This window comes from Biomphalaria glabrata, chromosome 15 (genome assembly GCF_947242115.1).
Source record: "Biomphalaria glabrata chromosome 15, xgBioGlab47.1, whole genome shotgun sequence".
NCBI classification, from domain to species: domain Eukaryota; kingdom Metazoa; phylum Mollusca; class Gastropoda; family Planorbidae; genus Biomphalaria; species Biomphalaria glabrata.
This window is the reverse complement of record NC_074725.1, coordinates 28,848,922-28,876,572: the sequence shown is the minus strand read 5'-3', so window position 1 is coordinate 28,876,572 and position 27,651 is coordinate 28,848,922. Positions and strand designations below refer to the sequence as shown.

Here is a 27,651-nt window from a genome sequence, read left to right as displayed (position 1 = left end):
TTTCTCCCCCCCCCCCCCCCCCGCCCGCCCCTTTTTCCTAACTGGCCCTGATAATTGATAAGGATCATAGCGTATCGAGAAAGCTAAAAGCATGAATTTTAAATAGCGCTAACAAAAACAATTGGTAAAAATATTTCTACGCTTACAGATTTATTGTTGTTGATCTAGATCTATTACAAAATCTATTATATGACCATTCGTAATAAATTGACACACCTACACTTCAAAAACGTTTTTTTTAAAAAGTATTTTTATGGTTTTTCTTGTTTTAATGACTGGGTCTGAAAATGTTTAAGTAGCTATCTGCCAATTTATTATACGTCTCGATCTAAAGTCATCAGTGGTGAATCGTTTGGCAGATGTTGACATTAAAACAAAATTTAGGACCTAGGGAGTCTAGATCTATTAAATCTTTAGAGAGGTCTCCAAACAGGCTAAGGTCTCTTTGACTCATGAGATCGTAGCCTAGCCTACTCTGAAGAAAAGAAAGGAAAACGAACGAATCGCAGCGCGTGAAGAATTTCCCAGCATTCTTCCATTCTTACCCAAAATGGAGGATCTTTCGGTTGAAGTTGGTGGAAGCAGTGGTGTTTATTATAAAGTACGTAAACACTAGACCTGTTATTTTTACTTTATCAGTGATTATTTATTAAGATTTGGAGAATGCAATCTTGAAATTTAGTTTAGAGTGTTATGTTTGTAACTTTTTAACAGCTCTAAATCAAATTTTGGTCGATGTTAAGACAAGAATGAAGTTTGCATTTTTTTTTTTATTTATTGTGAGTGAGTGTGTCAGTGTGCAATTTTGAGTTTTATGTTGTGGTCTTTATAATAATGAATCTGTTCTAGCCTAGTTAGAGTTAGATCTAGATTCCAGATTTAGAATATAAATCTAGATATTAATTTAGATCTCTAGATAGTCTGTAACTGTTTACTCTAGTCAGTCTAGTGACCTAGAATCTAGTCACTCTAGACTAGATTAGTAGGTTACTAGATCTAGGTAGAATCTACTAACTTAACTAAGACTAAGACATTTACAATATACATTACAGTACAGTAGATCTATCTAGAATCTAGATCAAGATTAGATTATCATTATATTAAATAATGATGATACTAAATTTAATACTATTAATAGTAATAGGTTTGTCTTTAGACTTAGACTTTAGTTTAGGCTAGCTAAATCTTTATCTAGAGTCTAGAAGTCTAGATCTAGATAGTGATCTAGTCTATATTTCTAAGATTTTAGACTTAGAGATCTAGTCTAGACTCAAGTCTAGAGCCAGTAGAGGTCTAGATCTAGATTTACTACTACTCTAGATCTAGTACTCTTGAATCTACTTTAGTTTAGATAAATATATTCATCTACTCTGTCTAGAGTCTTCTCTAGAATCTAGATGCTGAATCTTAGAGACAAGATTATATTTAATTATTCTAGATTTAATCTTGAAGACTATGACTAGTCACTGACTAGTGACAAGTGTGAGTGTCCAGAGACGTCTAGATCTACTAGCTCTATTATATGTAGTAGAATTCCAATATCTAGATCTAGAATTGAATATTATATAACAATAAGAGCTATCTAGGATATATAAAAAAGAGATATAAGAAATTTCTAAGAACAAAGAGAATTCAGGCTTATTGGGTGGAGGAAGCTGGAGAAGGTATTGTCAAGTATTGAAGATCATCATCATTGAAATCATTCCTTTGGGTTCCTCATGGAACATAGGGCCTCGACAAAAACATGCCACTCTCCACGATCTCTTGCTAGTTTTTTTATGGTTTCCCAGCTCTTCCCGGTTCTCTCTGCTTCTTCTAGTACACTGCATCGCCATGTTCTTTTTGGTCTTGTTCCCTGGGGGTCCACTCTAAGGCCTACCTAGCTCTGTTGCTGGTATCTTTTCTAAGGGTGTGACCAATACATCTCCACTTCCTCTCTTAGATCTGCACTTCTAAATTTTTTTGTCCACTCATCTCCCACAGTTTGGTGTTTTCTACTTTGTCGTACCAGTGTATTTTTAGGATATTTCTCAGGCATCTGTTGATGGAGCTTTGTACTTTTTTTTGTTGTCGCTTCAGTTGTTCTCCATGTTTCAGAACCACACAGTAGGAAAACCTTGACATTAGAGTTAAAGATTCTTAGTTTAGTCTTGTTTGAGATGTGACGAGATTTCCAGGTTGGTTTTAGCTGTGCTAGATTTAATGTCTTCATCTGTTCCACGTGATATACTGACTACACTCCCAAGATATAAAATTTTCTACTTGGTCTATTGTCTGTAATTTGTTTATTGTTTACTTTAAGTACTTTTTTTTTTGCTTAAAGCTGTGACCTTTTCTTGCATATCCTGTAGTCTGTGTGATAATAGGGCTATGTCATCAGTGAATTTCAGATCTTCTAGCTTTGCAAAGAGAAGTTCTATCATCTTAGAGTTGAATTAGAGTTTTAGACCTAGGAATAGAGAGATACATGTGTAACATTTTGGGTAATGCCTAATGAAAGACTGTATGTCAGGAATTCCAAATTTGCAGATATAAGGAACGAAATTATGTAAAAATGCTTTTGAAACACAAATTTGAAGGTTAATTTTATTACATAATGAACTCAATAGAATATATTTTTTATTTTCATGTGTCAAAGTAAAAAACTATCTGCGCAAAGTGTAGTTTTAAAAATTAGATCTAGCTCTAGATCCTTTCGATCTTTTCTCATGTAGACATGGCCAAGATCGATGAAGTTATAATGCTTTCATAGAGTTGGTCAACTTTTTTTTTTTTTGTGGGTCTTAAGTTTGTTTTAGGGCTACAATACATAGACTTTTCCTTCCTGAGCAATGTAACATTTCCCAGTATCTTCATGCTGATGCACCAAGTTCATTTGATTCTAATGATGAGTTTGAAAAACAAATCTTTTATTGTTAACATTTGTATGCACATTGTTTAGCTATATAATGTCAAGTACTGAGCAATAAAGTCAATGAAAGCCAATCTTAGGAATAAGGAGTTATTCATCTCAATGCAACTCAGTCATAAAGTCTATAGAGGTTGGATTGTCACTAAATATAAATAACAAAATGAAATCAGGTTTAATTTTGAAACATAGTATCCTGCTAACTATTGTAAAAAAACAACTAAAAGGCTATAACCATATTGCAAGGTCTTTGGGGCTTGTAAAGACCTTCCTAAAGGGAACAGTACCAAGAAAAAAATTAGGCAGAAAAAGAAAGCGATAGGAAGACAACATAAATAAATGGAGAAGCCTACCATGGAAATTCTACCAAGGCAAAAGACAGGAATGGAGAAAGACGGTTGACAAATCTTGTGTGGTGCTCCAACGGTCAGACAGACTAGGGGATAGGTGAAGGTCATCCTGCTTATTAGTCAAAATATCCATAAGAGGAAAAGGAATATAACCATACAAACAGGGAAAGGAACTGTCACATTTTGTGAGTTGGCCTCAATGATGAGTACATAGCACATGGTGGGAATGTAAGAAAGGCTAATTTGTCCCAGTTTCATCTGCCACGCCATGTGGCAGTACACTATAGAAACCTGGGTGAAAAGCTTGCACCCATGTAAATTAATTTTGGGGGGGGGGGGATTGTTGTAAAGACAGATTAAATTTGATTTATTGTCATTATTTATTTGTTTGATTAAATTTAAACTCATGTAATAACTGTCAGCTCTTTTACATTAGGGATTGTGTTATGAAGGTCCTGTTGGGATGTTCTTACATTAAACTCATGTGTGTAGCTGTTGTGCGTCTGAAGGCGTGTTGGGGTCTCAACTATAGTATTGCATGATAGGCACAAGTACACATACACCCATACCACTTGAACTAAAAAAAACACTTTAGAATCAAGTCTCTTGTCAGCAGACATCATTTATTTACATAAAGATAACAGGATAAAATAAGTGAATATGGTCGTTCAAGCAGTTATTCTAAACTAGCTTGATTAAATACACTATAATATTATCCAATACTTTAGAATCACATAATTATATCACTTCTCAATTATATCAAGTACATAGTCCAAGAAAATACACAATTCATGTTCAATGTCTCTACTCTCTAGAGGCTCTGCTACTAACTCTCAAAACCTTCCTATCTTCCTCACTTTTACTCCGTATTTTCTTGTTTATTTATATATATATATTAATAAATATTAATTTCTATTTGATTACATGTCACCAACGAGTCCATGGCATGTCACAGTGTTTGAAAAATTAAATTTGATGTATTAATTTCGTACTAGTTATAATCACAGTAAATCGAAATATTAAAATACTTGCATGATTAAATGCTGATAAAACATACACATTGGATTTTATTTACTCTGGTAAACTCATTATAACTGAAAATTATTATTATCTGTATATTTTTTTGGTTAACCCTAACCCAACATGTAGCCTGTGAGTTTTGAACCCTATTTATTAGTTAAGTCACGTTCTATTTAGCTTTAGAATGTTACACGAATTCACAATCACTTATCACGTCTCATTTTTTGCCTTCACAAATACCTAAGTGTACATTAACTCTTTAGTATTCTTGACACTCTTGTTAAGAAAGAAATTGGCTTGACAAGGTATTGTTTATTAAATTTTAGTACTTTTGAGATAGACTAATAAAATAAGCATAAAATGTGTCTATCCACAGGCTTACTTAAAAAGTTTTTACGAGGATGAAGTTCTTGTTTCATTTGAAAACAAGTAAGTCTGAGCTAAAGTATTTATAATCAATTTTTTTTTTTTTTTTTTGAAATCTTTAAGTGAATAACAGCATTTATTAAGCAGACTTGAAAACAAAGAAGTTTATCTCTTGGCATTTAATTATTTTCTTGTCAACTCTAAAATGTGTACATCTTAAAAGATAGAAGTAGGCCATTAAATTAAAATTCTTAATCATAAAAAAAAAAAAAAATTGAAAAAAAAAAAACCCTTTAACTGTTGCGAGTTTTCATCTTTTTAGTTGGCAGCCAGACAAGAGAGTTAAACTTGTTAATGTCCGGCTCCCACCCAAGCCTGGAGCAAGTAAACCTGAGTTTAGAGAGGACGAGAGAGTTGAGGTGAGCTTTGGGCTATGTAGACTCAAAAACAAAAAGTGTGCCAAGGCTGGTCCTTTTTTTTTTTTTTTTTTTTTTAATGGTTATTTGTACAATTTTCAATAATTCTTTGTTATGATTGACACATTTTAAAAGACAGTGTTTCAAATGATTTTATAAAGTAGTATTTGAACTCTCAAATTTGATTGCAGGTGTTTGGAAAGGTGAAAGATGAGGAGGGATTGGCGTGGTACCCAGCAAAGATCAAAATGCTGAAAGGAGAATTTGCTGTGGTTTCATCTCCGTGGGATGCTAACGATATTCTTCCCCTGGATAAAATCAGATCAGTGAACCATAAGTGAGTTTTGTTTTGTTTATAGATAGTGATATTCTTTTGTTTTCTGGAGCTACTTTAGGCACTGGTGTCTGCAAGATAGGATTTCAGTGGGTTTTAACTGATGCAGTGGGACCCATTTAATATCAGACTGCATAATTAGCGCTATGGCTTTGCAATTATTAATGTTCCACTAAGTATCAAGCTTAAAAGTGCTTATAAGAAGTATGATATGTTTGTAATATACAGTGTGGTAACATCTAAATTATCCATTTCTTTCTTCTTGTTTTCAGTCCACCTATCACCAAGGAATCATTCTTTCAGTTTGTGCTTGAGGTGCCCCCAGATTTGAGAGAAGGGTAATGTGGTCATCTTATGCATTTAAAAACAAAAAAAAAATATTACTATGTTGCACTAGCAAACAAACACAAATTCTGTGAGAACATTTAAAAGAAATATAAATATTTTCTTAGCTATTTAGAAAGTTTGAAAAAAAATATTTCTGATTTGTCGGCTTTCTGTTTCTTGGTCTGTATGATTTCTAGCTTTAACAACATGCATTTTAAATGATATCCAAACTTGATATATTCTCTGTTGGCTATAATTAATATTTTGCTAACTATATAGGCTACATTTTATTATAAGCTTACAGCTCACTCTGTCTGGTAAAAAGTTTGAACATGTTGAAACTTTGCACAATTACTCATTATACCTGACCAGGCATGAGTCAGTCAAAAAAATTAATCCATTAGTTAATTATTGGTGATTAAATATTTTGTTGGATATTGAACTAAGGGGAATAAATGCTACTCAATGAGAAATGAGGATGTATATATGGATTTAAGCCCCTTATTATGGTTCATCACGTTTTTTTCTCCCACTTCCCATTCTCTGATCACGTTGAAATTTTGCATAATATTTATAGTCGATGACAATACACAAATCAATAAAAAATTAACCAGTTAGTTAATCAATTAGTTCTAATTAATTAATATTTTATGTAGGAGAAAGGGATGTAAACCCTGCTATCTTCAGATAAATGGCAGTAATTAGCGGTTCTTTTCCTTAAATAAGCTTTGTTTTTTAAAAAGTATCTTTTTTTCTTTTGCTTTTTTAAAAATATTTGTAACTCTTGTGTGGAGGGTTTGTACTTACTCTTGTGTGGAGGGTTTGTACTTACTCTTGTGTGGAGGGTTTGTACTTTAATGGTATTAGCAACACACTTTTATTGTTTATCACGTTTATTACAAATTATTTTTTTTTACACAGGCTAATGTTTATCTATAAATTAGCCTCATTTTTGCTATTCATTATTTTTTAACACTAAATCACTTTTAAATTTCTTGCATTATTAATCTCATTATTTTTTTTTTGCATTATTTCTATGGTTTTTCAGATGTCAGGAAGATATGGCTATCCAAGAGTTTCGTAAACACATTGGTGGTGCCATGGTGTCTTACAATCCTGAAGACAAATCTCTTCATGTTCTTGTAAGTTCAACTATTTACAAACATTAAAGAAACACTCTAAGTTACCTGTTCCCATTTTCCCATTTTTATCTTTAATCTCAATTATTCCCTAGAATAAATTTCAAGTTTTATCAATTGTAAGAAAATTAACTTGTATGCTTCTTTTATCTCTTCATCCACATTTTATTATATACTTCATTTTCATTTGATTTTTATATCAAATTCTAAAAGAAAATATCAATAGTTCTAGATATGATTTGGTAATCATGTTATCATTTCTCTGATATACCGTTCTATGAAAGAAGAGATTTACATTGTAGAAGTTATCACACTCTGATGGGCCTTATTAGGCTATTAAAATGCTGGTTAAGGATCTTTCTTTGGTGCCTATATCCGAATCAGAAAGTTATCAAGGGGATAAGAATGATAAATTTTTGTGCTTGCCTGGTTTATATCAAACATGTTTATTTGAATTGCTTTTTGTTGTTAGACTTTTGTTTTGTTAAAGGTAAAATTCAGCAGTTCTAGTATTCACTGAGGTGATCCCATCAGTTTATCCTACCACTTCATGTGTCCTCTTGCCAGCAACATCTCTCCGATAATTATAATCTCTCTTTGTTTTTCTAGAGCACCAATCCGAGTGTTATTAAGAGGGCTTCAATGATTGGTGATATGTTTCTCCGAAACATGAGACAAAAAGTACTCTTGAAGCAACGCACTGAAGAGGCAGTGAAAAAGCTACAGGTAGATGCTAGTTGCTTAATCTAGCCAGTGAACTGATATAATTTTAGAATTATATAAAAAGCTTCAGGGCAGAATAATAATTGAATATAAATATAACTAGGGAATGTTCATGGATGTTTTCAAAATTTTTTTTTTTTTGAATGCATCTGTTGACATGGTCGTATAAAAATTATATTAAAAAAAAATGGACCTCTTGGATGTTAAAGTTTTTGAAAAATTTCTATCCATAGAGCACAAAAATCAGATCCGGATATATGGAAGAATTCCAAGTCCGTGATGAGCTTATGGGCTTAGCTATTGGCACACATGGAGTTAACATTCAGCAAGCTCGTAAAGTAGATGGCATCACAGGCATTGAATTGGATGAAGCATCCTGTACTTTTAAAGTTTATGGAGAGGTACTATACATATCCATTGTACAATATTTTAAAACTAGTTTCAACATTCACTCCCTTTTCTTATTTATATGCATTGAATTATCTCTTCCCACTAGATACATAATAATGTTTTTGTTTCATTTCACAGTTAATAAGAAAAAGTTTTGAGATGATACTATAAAATGATTTCAGTTTTAGCTGTACAAGATGACTACCCGTGCTCTAACTTGAAGGAACTTCTAGCACTCTATCACATGATTAAATCAAATAGAAAATCAAGATGTTAACTCTCCATGCTCTAACTTTCTAGCTTTTTATCACATTAAATCAAACAGAAAATCAAGATGTTAACTCTCCATGCTCTAACTTGCTAGCTTTTTATCACATGATTAAATCAAACAGAAAATCAAGATGTTAACTCTCCATGCTCTAACTTGCTAGCTTTTTATTACATGATTAAATCAAACAGAAAATCAAGATGTTAACTCTCCTTGCTCTAACTTGCTAGCTTTTTATCACATGATTAAATCAAACAGAAAATCAAGATGTTAACTCTCCTTGCTCTAACTTGTAGCTTTTTATCACATGATTAAATCAAACAGAAAATCAAGATGTTAACTCTCCTTGCTCTAACTTGTAGCTTTTTATCACATGATTAAATCAAACAGAAAAGCTTTGTTAACGTTTTGCTTTTTGCTGTATATAACAATTCAAATAATTAATTCTACACTAAACCACTACATTGCATTTTTAACATCATGTCAACATACAATTTTTACATTTCCTCAGACCTTGGAAGCTGTGAGATCTGCTCGAGGTTTGTTAGAGTTTTCTGAGGAAACCTTTCAGGTACCTCGGGATCTTGTTGGTAAGATTTTTTTTTAAAAGTCTTTACTGTTTACATTATAAATGTAACACTTTTGTATTATATAAGATATAATTTTAAAGCACCCTATAAATGCTACACTTTTGTATTATATAAGATATAATTTTAAAGCACCCTATAAATGCTACACTTTTGTATTATATAAGATATAATTTTAAAGCACCCTATAAATGCTACACTTTTGTATTATATAAGATATAATTTTAAAGCACCCTATAAATGCTACACTTTTGTATTATATAAGATATAATTTTAATGCACCCTATAAATGCTACACTTTTGTATTATGTAAGATATAATTTTAATGCACCCTTGAGTTTGCGCTATTCTTGACATAATCTATAAATAAAGTAAACTTGTTGATAAAACTTTTTATCGACCTTCAGTGACCTCTATTCTAGACATAATAATAATTTTATTTATAAAGCGCTGTTAACAAACAAAATGTAGGCTCAAGGCGCTGTAATAACATTACACTCACAAACACGACAGCTAAAAAAATACAATTAATCTAAAAAAGTTTTAAACAGATAGGTCTTAATGTTCTTCTTAAAAGTGGTATAGCATGTTGTCTGTCTGAGATCAATGGGGAGTGAGTTCCAAACCTTTGGTCCGTGAACTGAAAAAGCACGCAGACCGTAGCTTTTGAGGGAGAAACGTGGCACTACTAAAAGCGTTGAGTCCATTGAGCGCAGGGCTCTCTGGGGGACATATGGAGTAATCAGTTCGCTAAGGTACAAGGGCATCTCATTGTTATATATACACTGATGACAAAGTGTGGCGACCTTGTAATCGATTCTCGCTTTCACGGGAAGCCAATGGAGCGTGCGCAAGAGCGTAGTAGCAGAATCTTGTCTAGTTTTTTTAAGGACTATTCGAGCTGCGTTGTTCTGTATACGTTGCAGCTTGGCTATTTTGTCATCAGGTATACCTGCTAGCACGGCGTTGCAGTAGTCAAGGCGGGAGAGTATGAATGCCACAGCTAGCGTTTTTGTTGACTCCGTTGTTAAATATGGTCGGATCTGGCCTAATCTGCGCAGCTGCAGATAAAGACCTTTGCAGAGCTGACTTATGTGTGGGTCGAAAGATAGTGTTGAGTCGAAGAAAACTCCAAGATTCCGCACTACATGGACAAAAGGAACATGGCAGTTCGTGATTAAGAGAGAATCTGTGCTTTTAACTTTTGAGACATTGTTCCTAGTGCCAATCTTAATTATTTCTGTCTTGTCTTCGTTCATCTTGAGTTTATTTTCAACCATCCAATCGCTCACCCTTGCAACGGTACTACTGATCTTCTCTGCCAGATGCGACACCTCTGAGGGTACTGATGAATCGTATAACTGTGAGTCATCGGCAAAGAAATTGTATAAGATGCCGGTTGGCCGTATGACACCGCTGAGTGGATATGTGTACATAGTGAACAGTACTGGGCCTAGAACTGATCCTTGGGGTACTCCGTACTTCAAAAGTAAGCTTGTTGATTCCGTCCCACTAACAACGACACTTTGGGTGAGTTCCGTCAGGTAGGATCCAAGCCACTTTAGGACGACTCCTGCTAAACCAAAAGTTGCAGAGAATCTGGCCATCATAATTTCATGGTCTAGCGTATCAAAGGCTGCGGACAAGTCCAGCATGGAAAGAATTGATATGTGGCCTTTGTCGGAATTGTGAAGTAAGTCGTTTAGTACCCTGACCACTGCTGTCTCTGTGCTACGGCACTTCCTATATGCAGATTGAAATTCTTCCAAGAGACAGTACTGTTCAAGATGAGAAAGAATTTGCGCTAACACGATGCGCTCCAGAAGCTTTGACAGGAAGGGAAGATTTGATACCGGGCGATAGTTTTTTAGACATTCCGGGTCAAGACTGGATTTCTTTAATAAGGGCCTGTCTAGTGCATGCTTAAATTGCTGTGGTACAATGCCTGAAGTCAGTGAAGAGTTCACAATGTTGGTAATTGTAGGTACAAGCTCATCTAAACATTCAAGGAGCAAGGAGGTTGGAATGGGATCAAGGTCACATGACTTATTTGGCATCTTCAAAATAGTACTTTTGACATAATCTTCAGATACATTCAGAGACATTATGTAATAATATAGTAAACCTGTTAACAAAAGAATTTAAAAGATCTTTCAGTTTTCGCTATTCTAGACATTATGTAATAATACAATAAGTAAACCTGTCAACAAAAGAATTTAAAAAGATCTTCAGTTTTCGCTATTCTAGACATTATGTAATAATGCAATACAGTAAACCTGTCAACAAAACTTTTAAAAAGATCTTCAGTTTTCGCTATTCTAGACATTATGTAATAATACAGTTAACCTGTTGCCTTACAAATCTTTATTTTTGTTTTAACAGTACACATATACTATAATAGAAAGAACAACCCTTATGTTTAACATTCTCTTGCACATTGTTTTTCTTTTTCCGTTCCAGCTAAAGTCATTGGAAAGAATGGGCGTAACATCCAGGATATTGTGGACAAGTCTGGCGTTGTTCGTGTGAAGATTGAAGGTGACAATGAACATGAAACAGAAAGAGAAGAGGTAACCTCGTTGGATGTATGTTGATACGATTCTAGCATTCTTTTTTAGTGTTGGTAGTTAAAATGTAAACATTAATAATATCCTTGTTAAATTTGGCTTGCTAGCATTAATACTTCGGCATTCTTTGTTCTAAAGGGGCAAGTTCCGTTCATCTTTGTCGGCACCATGGAAAGCATTAGCAACGCCAAGCTATTATTAGAATATCACTTGGATCATCTCAAGGTATTTTTTTTTTATATATTATGTAGGGGGATGCGGTGGCTGAGTTGTTAACCCTTTGAGCCCTCGCAGTGCCCTGCCCTTAGTTTCCTATTCCCCTTGGCTCCTATGAAAAAATTACGCTTTACACAAGCATGCTCAAAAACAAACTAATGGTATTAAAACTTTTAAATGAACTATTTTATTTCAAGAGAAATTTATTAGAATCTTTATCTCCTATATTTTTTCTTGGCATGCCAGTCTTCTAAGCATGTAGACCCCTCATTCCTTCGATGAATCTGGTGCTGGTATAGATGTAGATCTAGTGTTTTTATTTACTGTAATTGTACCGATTTCGTCTAGATTTAGTATCAGTGTAATTATTTTCTAGCTCTAGTTCATTTCTTAGAATCATTGATAATCAGGGTTCGTAGCCACCTTGAAAACCTGTAAAACACCTTGAATTTCATATTAAATTCAAGGCCTTGAAAAAGCCTTGAATTTTGTAAAAAACTGAAAAAAACTTGAATTTTAAAACTGGACCTTGAGTTCTTTCCCTCCCGATACCTGGTGTTTATTTTTGTTTTTTTCCCGGTTACATTGAGCTGACCAGTGACGACACGTCTACACCGCCTTTCACCCACTTGTGAAGCGCGACCTCGTGATTGAAAACGACCTTGGCTCAAGCAAGCATTTCACTTAGCACTATTTTCCTTTCACTGTTAGGACTGAAGACGCGCTAGATCTAGTCTGTAGTGACTATTGTCTATAAATAGAGCAATTAGCAGCCTAATGTGAAGGCTACGGTGATTCAGTGAAGATAATTCGAAAAAAGTCCGCGAATTTAGTGACTTAGACTTATATCTAGATATAATTTACGCTAATCCAATAGAATAGAGTGAAGATAATTCTCTCACAGCTGTGAAAAGTCCACGAAGTTAGTGACTTAGATCTAGACTCTAGATTTACGGTAGATTCAGTGAAAATAATTTGCACACAGCTGTGAAAAGTCAGCGAATTTTAGGGACTAGATTTACGGTGATTCAGTGAAGATAATTCGAAAAAAGTCCGCGAATTTAGTGACTTAGACTTAGATCTAGACTTAATTTACGCAATCCAATAGAATATAGAGTGAAGATAATTCTCTCTCAGCGTGAAAAGTCCGCGAATTTAGTGACTTAAATTAGAGTCTAGATCTACTGTAGATTTAACGAAAATATTTCGCACACAGCTGTAGAAAAGCCTGTAGTTATTTTGGTTGTAATTTACTTAAAACTGATGGAAAGCAAGTCAACTGCTATAGTATTATTTTTACAAATCTATGTCAATTTAAGAAAATTTCCAACTTCAGATTGCGAGTTTTAGCTGAATTACATCTCATATTTTTAAAAAGTTATTCTTCTGTAGTGCACACTTGTGCGTGTTTTCTAATGTATTAAAAAGTTGCATTTAAATGCTTAGGAAACACTAGAGATGAATTCTTTTTTTTTTTTTTTTTTTTTTTTGGAGGTATGATTTCAACTTAGCATACATTTTAATGAGGGTTTTTTAATTTAATATTTATATATATATATTGTTCTTTTAAATATTTATGTCATATGTATGTAAATATATATACATATATATTGCTTGCTATGGTGCGATGCATACCTTGAAAACCTGGAAAATCATTCATGAAATTGGCTATGAACCCTGGATAATATAGTTCCCTACTCATTCAAAGTTTATTTATTTGGATTAGACTATGAGTACCTGAATCAATAAAAATTCTTTTTTTTGTAAATCAATTTACCATTTAAAAATACAAAACTCATGGGTTCGAGATTATTGTCATTTACCATAAGTCAAATAGTCCTACGTGACATGTTTTTTTCTTGGGATTTTTAATTATGGACATTTGGTTTAAGATAAGGTGCGTGAGACCGATATGTTGGACTGGCGGGGCCTGGAGTTTTTACGCCCAGACCGATTAATCGGGGTGGCGGATTCAAAAGGTTAAGCGCCTGGCTTCCAAACCTGGGGTCCTGGGTTTGAATCTCGGTGAAGACTTTTGTGATTTTTAGGGCGCCCCTGAGTCCACCCAACTCTAATGGGTAGCTGACTTTAGTGGGGGAAAGTATAGGCGGTCGGTCGTTGTGCTGGCCACATAACACCCTGCTCTTTAACCGTTGGCCAAAGAAACAGATGACCTTAACATCATCTGCCCAATAGATCGCTAGGTCTGAAAGGGGGAAACTTACTTATGGACATGTATTTTACTTTGTAGGACAAGAGAAAGTTTTATGACTAACATGTTACATTTATTATATTGCAAGATTTGAAATGTCCAACAATTTTAAAATTGTATCAACTTAAAAGCTTAGATTTAGTTGAAGTTGATTCTTATAAGACAAAGATAGTAGAATGTTCTAAGTCAGTTCTGATTTTATTGGTTTGCAGGTATCTAAACTTGTTTAACACCGGAGTTTAGGAAATGTCTTAATGTTTAACCATGTCATTGTGTTTATAGGAAGTGGAACAGTTGCGCCAAGCTAAACTTGAAATTGACCAACAGCTTAAGTCATTATCAGGGCCCCAGCCTGGCTCTTATTTCCCGCCTCCTAGAGATAGGAGGTGGGGATTTCCCCAGTAAGTACTACTGTACACAGTGTTTTTAATGTTTGGTTAATACTACATTATTGTGTGATCATTTTGATGATGATTTGTTTTACTTTTTTTCCTGTATATTTGAGCATTTTTTAATATCAACTAAATATTTTTCCTACAATCTCTTATTTTTTCTCATTATTGTAAAATAATTCATTATTTCCTTTTTTTATTTTAATAGAGAGCAGTTTGACGATCGTAGAGGTAGAGGCAGTCGCGGTGGCCGTGGTGCTGGCAGAGGCCGTCGGTGGAATACAGATAGGCATGGTAAGAATTGAATTGAAGGATTAGATTTTGCTTTTGTTTATTTAATGACAACAATTTGTTATATGTTGGGTATTTCATAACTACTTGGTGATACAATGTTTTTGTGGTCATCTTATCACAGTAGTGCTACCACAGCACTGGCTTGAGTGCTTGGAAAAGTTGGTATCATAAAAATGTTTTGTAATTCAGGACCCACTGTAGCAAAAAATGAAGACCGTAAACAACAAATAAACAACAGCATGGATTGAAACTAGTATTCAGAGATTCATGTGAATCTTTAATTGTTTAAGAAATAATAGAATTTTTTCTTTAATGGAATACAACAATTGTTAATAGGAATATCAAATAAATACTTTGTCTCACTCTGAATACAATTTAAGAAAAAATCAGATGGTGTGTGCTAGAAAATGATTCTAGGTTTTTATGAGCTAGAAAATGATTCTAGGTTTTAATATTTAAAAAATGTCTCAGGGGAAATGACCCTCGAGCACATCTTCCCCCAGGGCTCCGTCCTGTCATGCGCCCTTTTCACGGCCTTCATAAATGACCTACCGGCTCAGCTAAAATGCCAAAAGCTGCTATATGCTGATGATATTGTCCTTTGGATAGACTACAGCCTACCTGTGCAAATTTATGGCTCTAGGTCTGCTCTTGAATAACTTGATATAATACAGTCCCAAGCACTAAGATTTTTCTGTGGAACGTTTAGGACAAGTCCAGTAAATGCGGCCGAAATAATGGCTAATATAGGTCCACTAAACCTTTGGGGGGAAAGGTCAGTACTGACCTGCTATGAGCGGTATAAAAGGCTGGATGAATACCTCCCAGCTAGAAAACTAGTGGATGGTTGGAGATGCAGAAGACGTATCCAGATGCAGTCTTTTATGCATCATGCCACTAGACTATCTGATGAAGCTGGTCTCTCCACCAACCGACAAAACATTCAACGCTTTCATCCCCTTCCCCCTTGGTGTTGCCCAACGACCCCAGACATACGCTTGAAATTAGTAGACCCTAATGCCACTAAGCAAAGTCGTTCCTCTAACGACCTTCAAATCTTAGCTCTGGAGACCATTAATACCTTCAAGCCCAGTGCTATTTTTGCATACACTGATGGGTCGGCATCAATAGATTCTGGAAGAGCAGACTATGGAGCCTACATCGACTTTCTTGGCTCTTACACAGTCAAAATCTTTGGACCATGTGGTAGTGTTTGCAGTTTTGATGCGGAGACCATGGCAGTCAGTGAAGCCTTTTGACTCTCAACTCGGTGAGGGACATTTGAGGGCAACACAGATTGTTGTGGTCACTGACTAAAAATCTGTACTACAGTATTTGCAAAGCCCCAGACCATGGCCCCCCAATATCAACACTGTCACAATTGCAGACTCTTTGACCCACCAGGGAGGGCAAATTCCACCCACTGAACAGGCTGTAAGCTTTCATCAAGCCCTGGCTATAATACAAAAAACAAATGGAAAAGTGGTTTGAGTGCTGGGACAAGTCCCAAAAAGCCCCTGGAGTCTGGGAGCGCATGAGGTGCCCTGACCGCACTTCCCCGTGTTAAAGGCTGTCCAGGCCTGAGCAAGCTATTATAGTACAGTGCAGGACAGGCCACTGTCCTGTTGGCTCATATTTCTCGCGGCTATGGCCAAATTTTGATTCACGGAGCCCCCGCTGCGGGGAAGAAGAGGAAACCGTGCCTCATATTCTGTTTGACTGCCCCAGACTTGCTGATCTCTGTCTCGACAGGTCTGGGAACCCAAAATTCTCGACCTGTATAGCGACATTTATGCACTACGCAATACAGCAGGGTTTCTGTCCAGGGCTTTTGCAAGAGAGGATTTCAGCCTCTCAAGCCCTCACTCTAATGGAGTTTGATGATGATGATGATGATTTAAAAAATGTAATTTTTCTCAAAAATAAAAAAAATATTCTGAAGTCCTGTCATCCTATTGTTGATCAAGGAACATTCTTAGCCCATTACTGTTTCTAACTTACATAAATAACCTACCATATTGCATTAGTTCAGGAACAAAATTCAGATTATTTGCAGACAATAGCATAATTTATAAATCTGAATCAACATAAGGTAAGAAATTTTGCAAAAAGAATTAGAATTACTAAAATGGGAATCAAATTGGAGCATGTCTTTCCACCCAGAAAAATGCCAGTTATTAAAAGTAACAAAAAAAACTAAAACAAATAAAAACTACTTATTTTATTCATAGTAAACTTGTTACACAGACTACAAACTCAAAATATCTAGTTGTATTAATAAAGGCAATCATGGAATCCGCATATTGATTAAAAAAAAAAAGTGTTTTTACAAATCAAACAAAAACATAGAACAAAAATGCTATTTAAAACTTAGTTAGGCCTATATTAGAATATGAATCCTCTGTTTGTGATCCCTCAACTCAAGAAAACATACAGAAACTAGAACAAATACAAAATTGAGCAGTGAGATTTATAACAAAAGAATATTTAATTTTAATTAGCGTAACACCATTAGTAAAATCACTGAAACTTAAAGACACTTCAGGAGAGAAGAATAAAAATAAAAAGTAAAGTAGCTATAATACATAAAACGCTGATTTACTCATTTACAAATAGAAAAACAAAACCTAATTAAATGATCAGAAAGACACAAAGATAGAGGCACGTTTTTCAATCCATACTCTAGAACAAATTCATACAAGTGCTCCTTCTTCCCTAGTGCCATTAGAGAATAAAACGGGTTGCAGTGAATCAACCAGGAAAACCAACGAAAACCAGAGTTTAAGTCATTAATAATATGCATGACTAGATTGACACATGAAATACGTAGAGGTTGAAGTAATGCAAGATAATAGAAACCATCATTTTTAAAACTATAATGTAATTCTTCATTCAGTGACCATTTTTTTACTCTGAGCATTTTATCTTATGTGTTTAGGAGATGATACATCTATGCCCGCTTCAATGGTAGGAGACTGGTCTGCTGAAGTTGATGATGAGAAACGTCAGTCTGGCTACTTAACAGACAGTATTCTCACAGGGCGAGGTCGAGGAGGTGGGGCCTACCGACGTGGTTCGAGGGGCGGTGGTCCAAGAGGAAGAGGCGGCCTTCCACCCAGAGGAGGTAATAAAAATAATTTTTTCGTGGGTCAAATGTTTTAGCAATTTTGTCGAAAAGGAATCTAAGGTTGTTTAATCGATGCAGACTCATGAACATGATATGTAATTTTCTGAAGATTTTAAATTATCTAATATGATCTCTTCAGACATAGTCAAGCAGCAGCTTTAGGCTGCAAGTAAGTTGCTCTTGTATTTGTGGGGCATTCGGTGTAGGCTGGGTGTTCTTCCAACTAAGGACAGGACACATACCTCTGTTAAATTACCATCTCAATAAAATAAATCCCACACAACTCCCCCTTTGTAGACACTGCACCCACCCTTATGAAACGGTAAACCGTATCCTTTTTGAATGCCCCTTCCTTATCCACCTTAGGCAGACCCTACTACCACTCCAGCCCAAGATAACCAACAACCCTGTACGGCAGTGCTGAACAACTGAAGAAAACAGCACACTATTTTTGCTTGGCACAGTCTGCCAAAAAAGCTGACAGCTCAGCAGCAAAAAGCTGGCTAGAAGAAGAAGCATTTGTGGGGAAGCACATCTCAGTAATTTTTATCTGGTCATTTCTTTTGTTGAAAGACTACATTATTCTTTCACGTTAATCAAAGGAAGGAAAAAGGGTGTCCATGGATAAGCTTATGTTTAAAAAAAAAACAGTGTTATATTAAATCCCTCAAAATTGAACAAAACAATGAAGCCAATGTTTCTTTTGAATGCATTTTTTTAAAAGTCTTTGTGGACTAGATATCCTTAGTGGACACAATCTTATTGTTAAAATCATTTTATTATATGTTGATATTGTTGTCAAGCTTGTTATTGTCAACAAATCTTATGTTATAAATATCCAGGGTCTCTAATTCACAAACTACAGACCAAATCTGTTTGAACATTTTCAACTTTAGTAAAAAAAAAAGTAAAAATGATACACTTTTGTTTGTTATCAGGAAATGTTATATTAGGTATAGAATTATAGGAGAATGCATGCTCTTTTTATGTAACAAAAATTAAAATTTATAGAACCAAAAACGAATCAAATCTAATGGGGTCAAATCAACGTTGGTATCGTCAGTTAGGAGAAAAAGAGTTAATATTACTTTTGCAAAAGAAAAAATGTTGCTGACACTTCCCATTAAAAGTCCCATTTTAAGTTTTTAGCCATCAAGAATATATTTTTAATTTAATTTAGCTGTTCACCACTCCTTTTCGACTCAAAGGGGCTGGTAACCATTGGGCTAAAGGTCTCTGATGTATCTCTGAAATTTTGGCTCATTTTGGTTTTTGCTTGGTTGCGAACTGAAATGTTGTTGCAATTGCAGCGTATGATGATGATGACTCCCGTGATCCAAGATCTAGGAGACGAATGACTGATGATGATGACACAGTTTTAGACAATGCTAGTTTAACAAGTCAAGACCAAGGTAGATGTTCTCATAAATAGTTTTTATGACTGAATATTTTTTATGACTTCAATATTATGCATGTTCTTTTTTTTTTTTTTTTTTAAATTTATTGCACAAAAATATAATTTTTTCTGGTTTAAAAAAGTTTTTTTTTAATTTTTTTTTTACTCCTAAGCAAAAGGAAGTAACTCCTAGAAAAATAAAATAATTTATAAAATTCCCCAAGGAAAAAAAATGTCTAAATTTTTTAAAATATATACTTTAAAAATTTATGAAACAAAAATAAGCTTCTAAAATACTCAATCCCAGGTGGTCCTTATACACTTTCAGAAAAACAAAAAAACTGTTGATCCATACACACATCTGATCTTCACTAAAAAAAACAACAAAAGTAACAAAGTTTCTTTTCTCGCTCTGAACAAGACATGAAGAGTTCTTATAAGAAAGTTTAAAAAAAAAAGACTGCTGGTAACTTGTATCCTCTAGTTACTTCCTGTTGTATAACTATATCTCAATCTCTCTGTGGAGTATCAAATATAAACCATTTCAATAGCATCAAATTGTCCTGTCTTTCTTTGGCAGATTATGATCAAGACAGACAAAGGCGGCCAAGGAGAAAGAAAAACAGACCTCGAGGAAATGGCGGTGGTGCTTCTGGCACTGAGACAGAGACAAGTGTTTCTAGTTACCCAAGAGATAGAAATTCAGGCAGGGGCAGAGGCCGTGGCGGGGGCTATAACCAGCGTGGCAATGAATCTGATACAGGTCGCGGAGGCTACAAAGGCCACGAGTCAGATTCTGGACACACTCCTAGTGTGTCTGTCTCAGGTGGACGCAGCTCTATAAGTCCCGGGATCCAAACGGTGAATGGTGGAGGTGGGGACAGGCCAACCAAACCAGAGCCTCCATCCAAGGATCAGCGGGACAGCAGGCCACCAAGGGATAGTAGGCCAAGAGGAAATAATGTCTCTGCGGTGCCCTCCGGCCAACCTGCCAAACAAGTTTCAGGGAATCACCACAGCGGGAGTGATTCGGACTCTAAGCTAGCTAAAAGTAAATTGAACAACAGCGGTGCCAAAACAAAGGAGCATATAGTGAATGGCGGGGAGTGATTCTGTGGATTCTAGTTCTAGTTTCTAATTGAGTGACGAATGTGTTGTTGATAGTGCGACTATTACTCTGGTGTGGATGTGTGCGTGCATGTGTGTGTGTGTGTGCGGCACTAGTGGTTGTGAGACCTGAAGTAAATTATTCTTTCTGGCTGCCGAATGATTTGCCGTGTCATTTCTTACTGCTGCCTAGCCCAATGTACATACATGTCAACTCATTTGGGTTACTTCTTGTGCATGGGGGGAAAATCAATCTTGTTATGTTGAGGTGAGAATGTGTGTATGTGTACACACAGCAGTGAGAGGGCATGGCCATGGTAGTATCATGTTTAGAAACCTTCTTTTTGTTTGTTGAATAGTGTGCATAGATTTTCTTAGTGCATGAGAGCTTTGAATGGGATTAGCATTGTGTATAATCATAATTGTGTACAGTTGTTTTTTTTCTTTTGTATGTTTTCATTTTTTTCTTTTGAAGCCTTGGAACAAATGATGTTTTTTTTTTTTAATATCTCTCAAGGGAGATAAAGGTTACTAGCCAACATGACAGCTATTTACAACCAACTTTTGCTTTAACTGTCTACTTAGAGGACTTTTCCAGGAAGTATGTTTCCTTGCGAATGACCTCCTGGTAGACTAGGTGCTCAAAGCACTCTTGAAAAAATCTGAAAAGATATGCCAGTTGCAGTGGTTTGACTTGAAATTGTCATTTGGAAACAAATTGTTTTAACACACAATTCTTCTACTGAAACCATATCATTTGTTTTAATTTGATTAATGCGGATGCTATTTGAGAAATTGATTTTAACGAATTCTGTTCACATTTGAGAACCACTGCTTCTAGAGGCAGATATTAATGGGGGAAAAAAAAATCCTGATTCTGAGCACTTCTCGAACTTGCTGTGTGACAAGGTTGACATAGATTTGTTTACATGTTTAATGACATGACTCACTGTTCTATTTCATGTGCAGTTTATTGTGTGCTTTAACCAATTTTTTATATTTTTTTTAAATATAGGATATGCACTACAGTTAAATTTTTTTTTTTTTTGCAATTATTATTTTTATTTTAACCTAAGACAACACAAGAAAGTGGAGAGATTTTTTTTTTCTGAACTTAACTGCACATGGAATATTGATCTTTGAATTTCAAGAACTGCCTTTTTATCAATATTATTTTGTTGTTTTTTTTGAATTTGTATAAAAAGGCTCGTTCTAAAAATCAAACATTACTGCTCTTGGTGTCCCAGTGGCACGGAAACAGTATTGTATAATATTGTTCATATTGTTTTGTTTTTCATGCTTTATATTTTGACCAATGGACTGAAAGTAGACGGGAGATTTCCCATGCTGTGAATGAGAATGCCGTGCCAGTCTGTTGGTCAAACCATTGTGAACATTCACTGCCGAGGCCCCGTTTCTAATCAGACGGCCCCAAAGACAGCATGATCTTTGCCAGTGAATCCCATGCCCTCCATCTGTACCCCACACTCTTCCCATTACATTTGCATGGCCTCTTACTTGTGATGGGATAAGCCCAAAAAAAAAATGTTTTTAAAAAATATGAAAATTTATCTCATCACTACTGTAAATGGCCCAATTGAAATGCAGTACCTGGCAAGTACGTGGTCGTTAACATTCAGACCATAGCTTGAAGAGTACCACGCAGTGGTGATGTCCAGGTACTAAGGATGATATCACCACTGTAAATACCATCCAGCATCTGGAGTCTGGAATTACAGGACTATTGATGTCCTACAGCTCAGCCTGCTGCCTCGTTTGGTTAGGCAGAGTGGCTGTCACAAATAACATCACTTGCAAACGTCACTTTAATCCTTCAAATAGAGACAAGTGATGATCAATTCTCTTAGAGTGACATACCCTTTTTTTTTTTAAATTTAATTTTTGTAATTATTTTTTTAAAAATACATTCACGGAAAGCATATCGCATAAAAGTTCCATTTAAAAGAAATAAGATTAGGCATCAACAGGAAAGACTCCTGCATTGTGAGAAAACATGATGCTTGTCTTTGAGATGTCAGAGATATTAATGTGGCATTTCTTTTGGAACTTTTCCTTTTGCTCTAGAGTGTGAACAAAGCTGACTTCAGTGACTGTCGGCTACACCATGAATGTGCTTTGAACTGAAATAGCACGATTACCATACACTAAAACAGATATATATCATATCATATATATATAGTGAGAATTAACCAAACAGTACATCAAAATTTCTACAAAGATTTTTGGATAAAAAAAAAAACAAAAAACAACATGTCTGCCATTCAAAAAGAAAATGCAGTTTTGAAAACATTTCTGAAAAACTGCGACCTAAGTGATCTGTCCCTGTTTTACTGTAAAGTCTTGGCATTCTTTTGATGTGCTTTTTTTTGGATCCATGTGAATGATTAATTACATTTTATCTTTTTTTTTTTTTTTTTGGCTGTTGTTGTTCTAGTGAACATTTAAACGACTAATTTCAAGTTTGTCAAGAGTTTTGTTTTGTTTTCTTGCAATAAGAAGTTGTGTACAAGTTTTTAAAAAACCTGGACTTGCTATTGCTTTTTTTTTTTTTTTTGTTTGTTTGTTATGTAGACCTTTTGGGCTTTTGTATTTTCAAGACCTTCAACATTTTCTTTATCACTTGAAATGATTCTAACTTAGGGTAACCCCATGAACAGCTGTGTAATGGACTCATTGTGTGTACAGTTTAGGGCTCTGTTTGGGATGGCATTGTTAACCCTTTGCATGCCATCCAACTCATTGTCATGACTAGACAATCAATGTCAATGACTAAACATTGTATGAATTCATGTAGTCAGGGATAAGGTAGATACATTGAATCTTAATGTTTGTTTATTTTATTTTTTTTTAATTAGCATAGACTTTTATAATGTACTCACAAATCACCAAATCATGGTTATGATTGGGTTTATTTCAAAGTCTTAAGGGGTCTAAGCAGATAGACATTCTGTATAGGATGTATACTTGAAGATTATCATGATATGGTTGGGGTTGAATGCTTTTTGTCCTAAATCTGACCTACATGAATCACCACTTTGAAGGAGGATAACCTGTACCAAGGGAAATAATGAATTCACTTCTACTACTTTCACATTGATAACGACAATTGGTGTCAAAGTTGAATCTGACCATTAAATGTCACTGTTGAGGGAACAATCTAGCAACAGCAACAGAATGTGTTGCCACATGTTATTGAACTGTCTTGGTTTTGGGCTAGTATTATTTTTAAGAAAAACATGTGTTTGGGTTCATTTGATAATTTTTTTTTTTTTTGTAAATCAGGAGAATGGTACCTTGTGAATGTACTGATATGGACTATGTTGAGATCCAAAGTTTGAACCATGTCATGTGGTATTTAGATTAGTGTACTATCTGGGTTGATTTTTGTATATAATGTTAAACACTTTCTTTTCACCTGTTGCATGACAAATTGTTTTATTTTTATAAATATCCTTTTTTTAACAAAAACCCAGGTTTACTTTGTCCGGTAGCATTTTCATTTTTTGACGAACCGTTTCCTGTCTTTTAAAAATATTTTTAGCACACACTTCTCTAGCTGTATTTAACGTCAAGTTGGGTTGCAGAGTATTTTTAAGATAATCTCTTAAAGAAACAAAACTTAGAAATGTGAACAGGGTCTAAAACATATAGATATACACTGCACGCCATGTATATAGTCTGGAGTTAGACTCATTATTTAATTTGTTGTTTTAATTTTTTTTTTTTTGAGTTTCTAGTTGACAATTATTTTATGTGGCTTTGCTGAGTTTTTTTTTTTTTTTTTAACGTATAGGCCAACTAATTGAGGGTGGGAGTCCTGGTTAATGCCGTCTTTTAAATGGATTGAATTCTATTAAACGGATGTTGGAATCTATAGCCTTTAACAAACTAACTGGAAATATTCTCTTGATGTTACTAGAATATTGTTTGCTGTTCAGTGCAGATGCAATTCTAATTGAAAACTTAGTCAAATTTACGGAGCATTTACACACAAATCAGTAAAAAAAAAATTTAGTACTTTGCATTAATATACTGAGAACATTTCTGTCCATTATCACCACCAGTAATAATTAGTTTTTGGGCTTATGGTCTGTGACATCCCTCTCCCTTTAACTCATAAGTTTTATTGGGACTAAATGTTTCAAATGTTTGTGTTGCTGAATTAAATGTGAACCTTGCATTTCCAACTGAAAAATAAAAATGGAAACAAAGAAAAGCACTTTGGAGAAATGAAACAATAGTTAGTTAAAAAAAAATTTGCTGTTGAAATTAGTTAAAAAAAAATATTTTCTTATAGGCTAAAAGACAACTCTTAAATGTCTGTATACATGACTCTAAAATACCAAATAAAATGCTGGTGGGAGGGAAGAGACGATGAGGTAAAAACTAAATCAAACCCTACTCTACCCAGAAAATACAAAAATTGATGGTTGCAATTTCAATTTTAGCATCAAACAATCAACATGGAGTTTCAGTCAATAAGCAGATTATTTTTTTTTTTACTGATTTGTGTGCCTACGGTCCTACACTCGAGTAAAACCCCAGTTGTAAACTCCTGAACAGTGTACAATATCCTATTACCTCTTTTTTTGGTGTCAGCAACAAGTAATAGTACATATCTATGAAGTTTTAGAAGAATTCATAAATCGACTTGGGTCTTCTGCTTCTCATTTTGTCCCATTTCTAAAGGACTTGTTTAGAAGATATGTCTGCGATGTTTCAATGTTTAGTCCCACTCATCATTCATGCCACCTTGACTTTTTCTTTAATGTTCACACATTGAATCTAAGCTTGTATTTGACCAGGGGAGAGGTTGGTAACTGTCCTGGGCACCTACATCAGCATCAGGACTCCAGCTCTTAGGGATGGCATTACCAGTTTATAGAAATATAAATGAGAAACATAGGTGGCTCTAAGCTGCTGCCACTGTTGGGCTAAAGGGAGTAGAATTGACTGTGCAGTACACTACTGACCTACAAAGTCAAAGATTTTATATTGAAATATATTTATATATATATGTATATTTTACATTAATATTAGCGGTCTATGGGTGCACCAATTTGTTTTACTGCCAGTTCCTCTGTGAGCCTAGAGCTGTCCTGGTCTAAGCCCCACCTCCCTCTGAGCCAAGAGCTGTCCCTGGTCTGACAGGTTTTAAACAAGTTAAGTGCAAGATCTGTATATTGACAGGCTTAACCCACATTCAGATTAACTTGTACCTTAAGGGCTGAGCACACTTCTATGATGACTTGCAAGTTTCATAAGGTTAAACCTGTGTCTGATACATGTCAGTTACTCTTCACCTCTATAGGTTATTAAACCTCACTTGAGTCAGTCCCTGACGATAAAAAAAAAGATTAAAAAAACCCAGGCTGACTAGACTGAGGCACCCACCCGGCATAAACTGTATATGTAGAATCAACCCCCTTGCTGGAAAGTGTCTTTGACTGGAGATGTTGATGTGAGAACTGCTTTGATTATAAACATTTGACCCTCAAGCATCACTGACTCTATCCAAACTATAACAAGGAACTGAGTGCTAGATCATTGGGTTTTGAAGTCTCAACTAGGGAGAACCTTTTCTACATACCAAGCACACATTTCTCTTGAAACCAAATGTTTGTCAACAATGGCTGTTTTTCATCCATTATTTGATGTGCAGGCACTAAGAGAAGACCTGTGAGTTGGCATGCTGTTGTACACATTGAAGACTGTAAAAGCAATACAGATGTGCTGGTCTTAGTTTTATACTATTTGTAAGATGCAGATAGACCTCTGTATTTTATTTTAGACGCAGAAACCTTTGGATACGATTAAGCCAATTTAGAGATCTAGGAGTGAACAGAAACAATTTTGTATTGTACAACCATTGGAAGTAAATATGCAATATTGTTTCCAAATGTATCCATAAATCTAGCTACAGAACAGCTTTTGGAACAATATTTGTTGAGAAAACTGCTCTAGTGCCAGTTAGAGATTACCTTGAACACTTGCTATGACATGAACACTTGGGCATTAGATGGGCAACTCTTAGTATTGTTCATTCTGTCAAGACTTTTTTTTTTTTTTTTTGCTTGTGTGTCAGAACTTTGCCCAAACTGTGAGGCAATGATCAGAAATGCTGTCATGCCTAGAAATATGAAACCTAATCCATCCAACAGTCATTAATTTTTGTATTTTTTTAAATTAAAAATAATTTTTTTGTATGTTTTTTTTTCCTCCTAGCTCATGTCTTCTTGCTGTTAGTCCTCAGATGTCACTTTCTTTTTCATCTTGTAGTCTGAGGATAGTAGTACATATGTTGTGCACATTATCATTAGTGGCAGTCAGGATTGAAGAGTTTTTTTCTTTCTAGGAAATTAATCTTTGGAACAGAACCAAGCTCTTGTTGACTTAGTGTAATTTTGTTAGTACAGAAATACTCAGAGCTCTATTTCCACATTTGGGTAAGGAGAGGGGTGGGGGCTATTATTATTATTTTATGACTAATGTAGAAGCTTTTTTTTTTCTTTTAATGGTAGGATTTATCTGACTGAAAGCCTTGAGTGATACTATCTAAGAAATCAGTGTGGATTGATTGTATCTGGATGTGGGAACTAGCAGTATGCAACTAACATAACATCTATTTTCATTTCACTGTCCTTTTAATTTATTTTTAAATCCATTGTGACACTGCTGCTGGAGTTGGATCTAACGACCTTGGAAGCGTGCATTGTTTTTAGCATTAACACACACATGTATTGAACGTAGATGTATGCACTTATTTGTTTCGGTCAAGGGGGATAACCATTTGAGTAGAATACAAGATACGTTATTTCCCTTCACGTTATTTCTGTCAAAGCTTCAACCTAAGCTGTTTCTCTCGTCTCCAATGTTAAGTCAATGCATATTTGTGACCCCAGTCTAATGTTAGTGGGGGGGGGGTTTAGCCCCCAGTCTAATGTCAGTGGAGGTGGTTTTTAGCCTGTCTAATGTCAGTGGGGGGTGTTTTGTAGCCCCTAATCTAATGTCAGTGGAGGTGGTTTTTAGCCCCAGTCTAATGTCAGTGGGGGGTGTTTCGTAGCCCCCAATCTAATATCAATGGGTTGGTTTTTAGCCCGTCTAATGTCAGTGGGGGAATGGGTTCGTAGCCCCAATCTAAAGTCAGTTGGTTGTTTTTTTTCTTATTTAAAAGTCGGTCGGGGGTTTTATTAGCGCTAAAGTGAGTGGGTATTTTCTTCGCCCCAGTGTAGTATCTCTGAAGTCCTGAGGTGTTGTGTTGCCTTGTGGACACCACATATCACTTGTCTGTTGGCATATGTTCACTTGTTGCAACGTTTGTTTGTTGCTGCAGACATTTTTTTTTAACTTATTATTTTAATATTTAACTATTCCCACAATCTTTTTGTATTATTGATTTCTGTTAGGCATTTTGATAAAAATAAATAAAAGCATTGCCCACGTGTTTTACAGATCGTGTGATTTGTTGAGTCACTGTTGATTGTGTGATTT

The 27,651-nt window shown here is 35.1% G+C and overlaps 1 protein-coding gene across 2 annotated transcripts; it reads left to right on the top strand.

Annotated features, from left to right (window-relative positions):
- The first annotated feature begins 479 nt into the window (after positions 1–479).
- On the top strand, positions 480–27,609 carry LOC106050761 (RNA-binding protein FXR1-like). Of its 2 annotated transcripts, none has more exons than XM_013205791.2 (16): positions 480–601; positions 4,655–4,707; positions 4,967–5,063; positions 5,252–5,397; positions 5,667–5,732; positions 6,770–6,863; positions 7,470–7,586; positions 7,817–7,984; positions 8,753–8,831; positions 11,289–11,398; positions 11,534–11,620; positions 14,106–14,224; positions 14,424–14,509; positions 17,448–17,633; positions 18,947–19,048; positions 19,613–27,609. In XM_013205791.2, exons 1-16 carry the CDS (start codon positions 551–553, stop codon positions 20,140–20,142), a joined length of 2,091 nt encoding a protein of 696 aa, XP_013061245.1. In that variant the 5' UTR covers positions 480–550; the 3' UTR covers positions 20,143–27,609. The 2 variants fall into 2 exon arrangements, with proteins under 2 accessions (XP_013061245.1, XP_013061244.1); XM_013205790.2 differs by having other exon boundaries at positions 11,289–11,413.
- Positions 27,610–27,651: the final 42 nt, after the last annotated feature.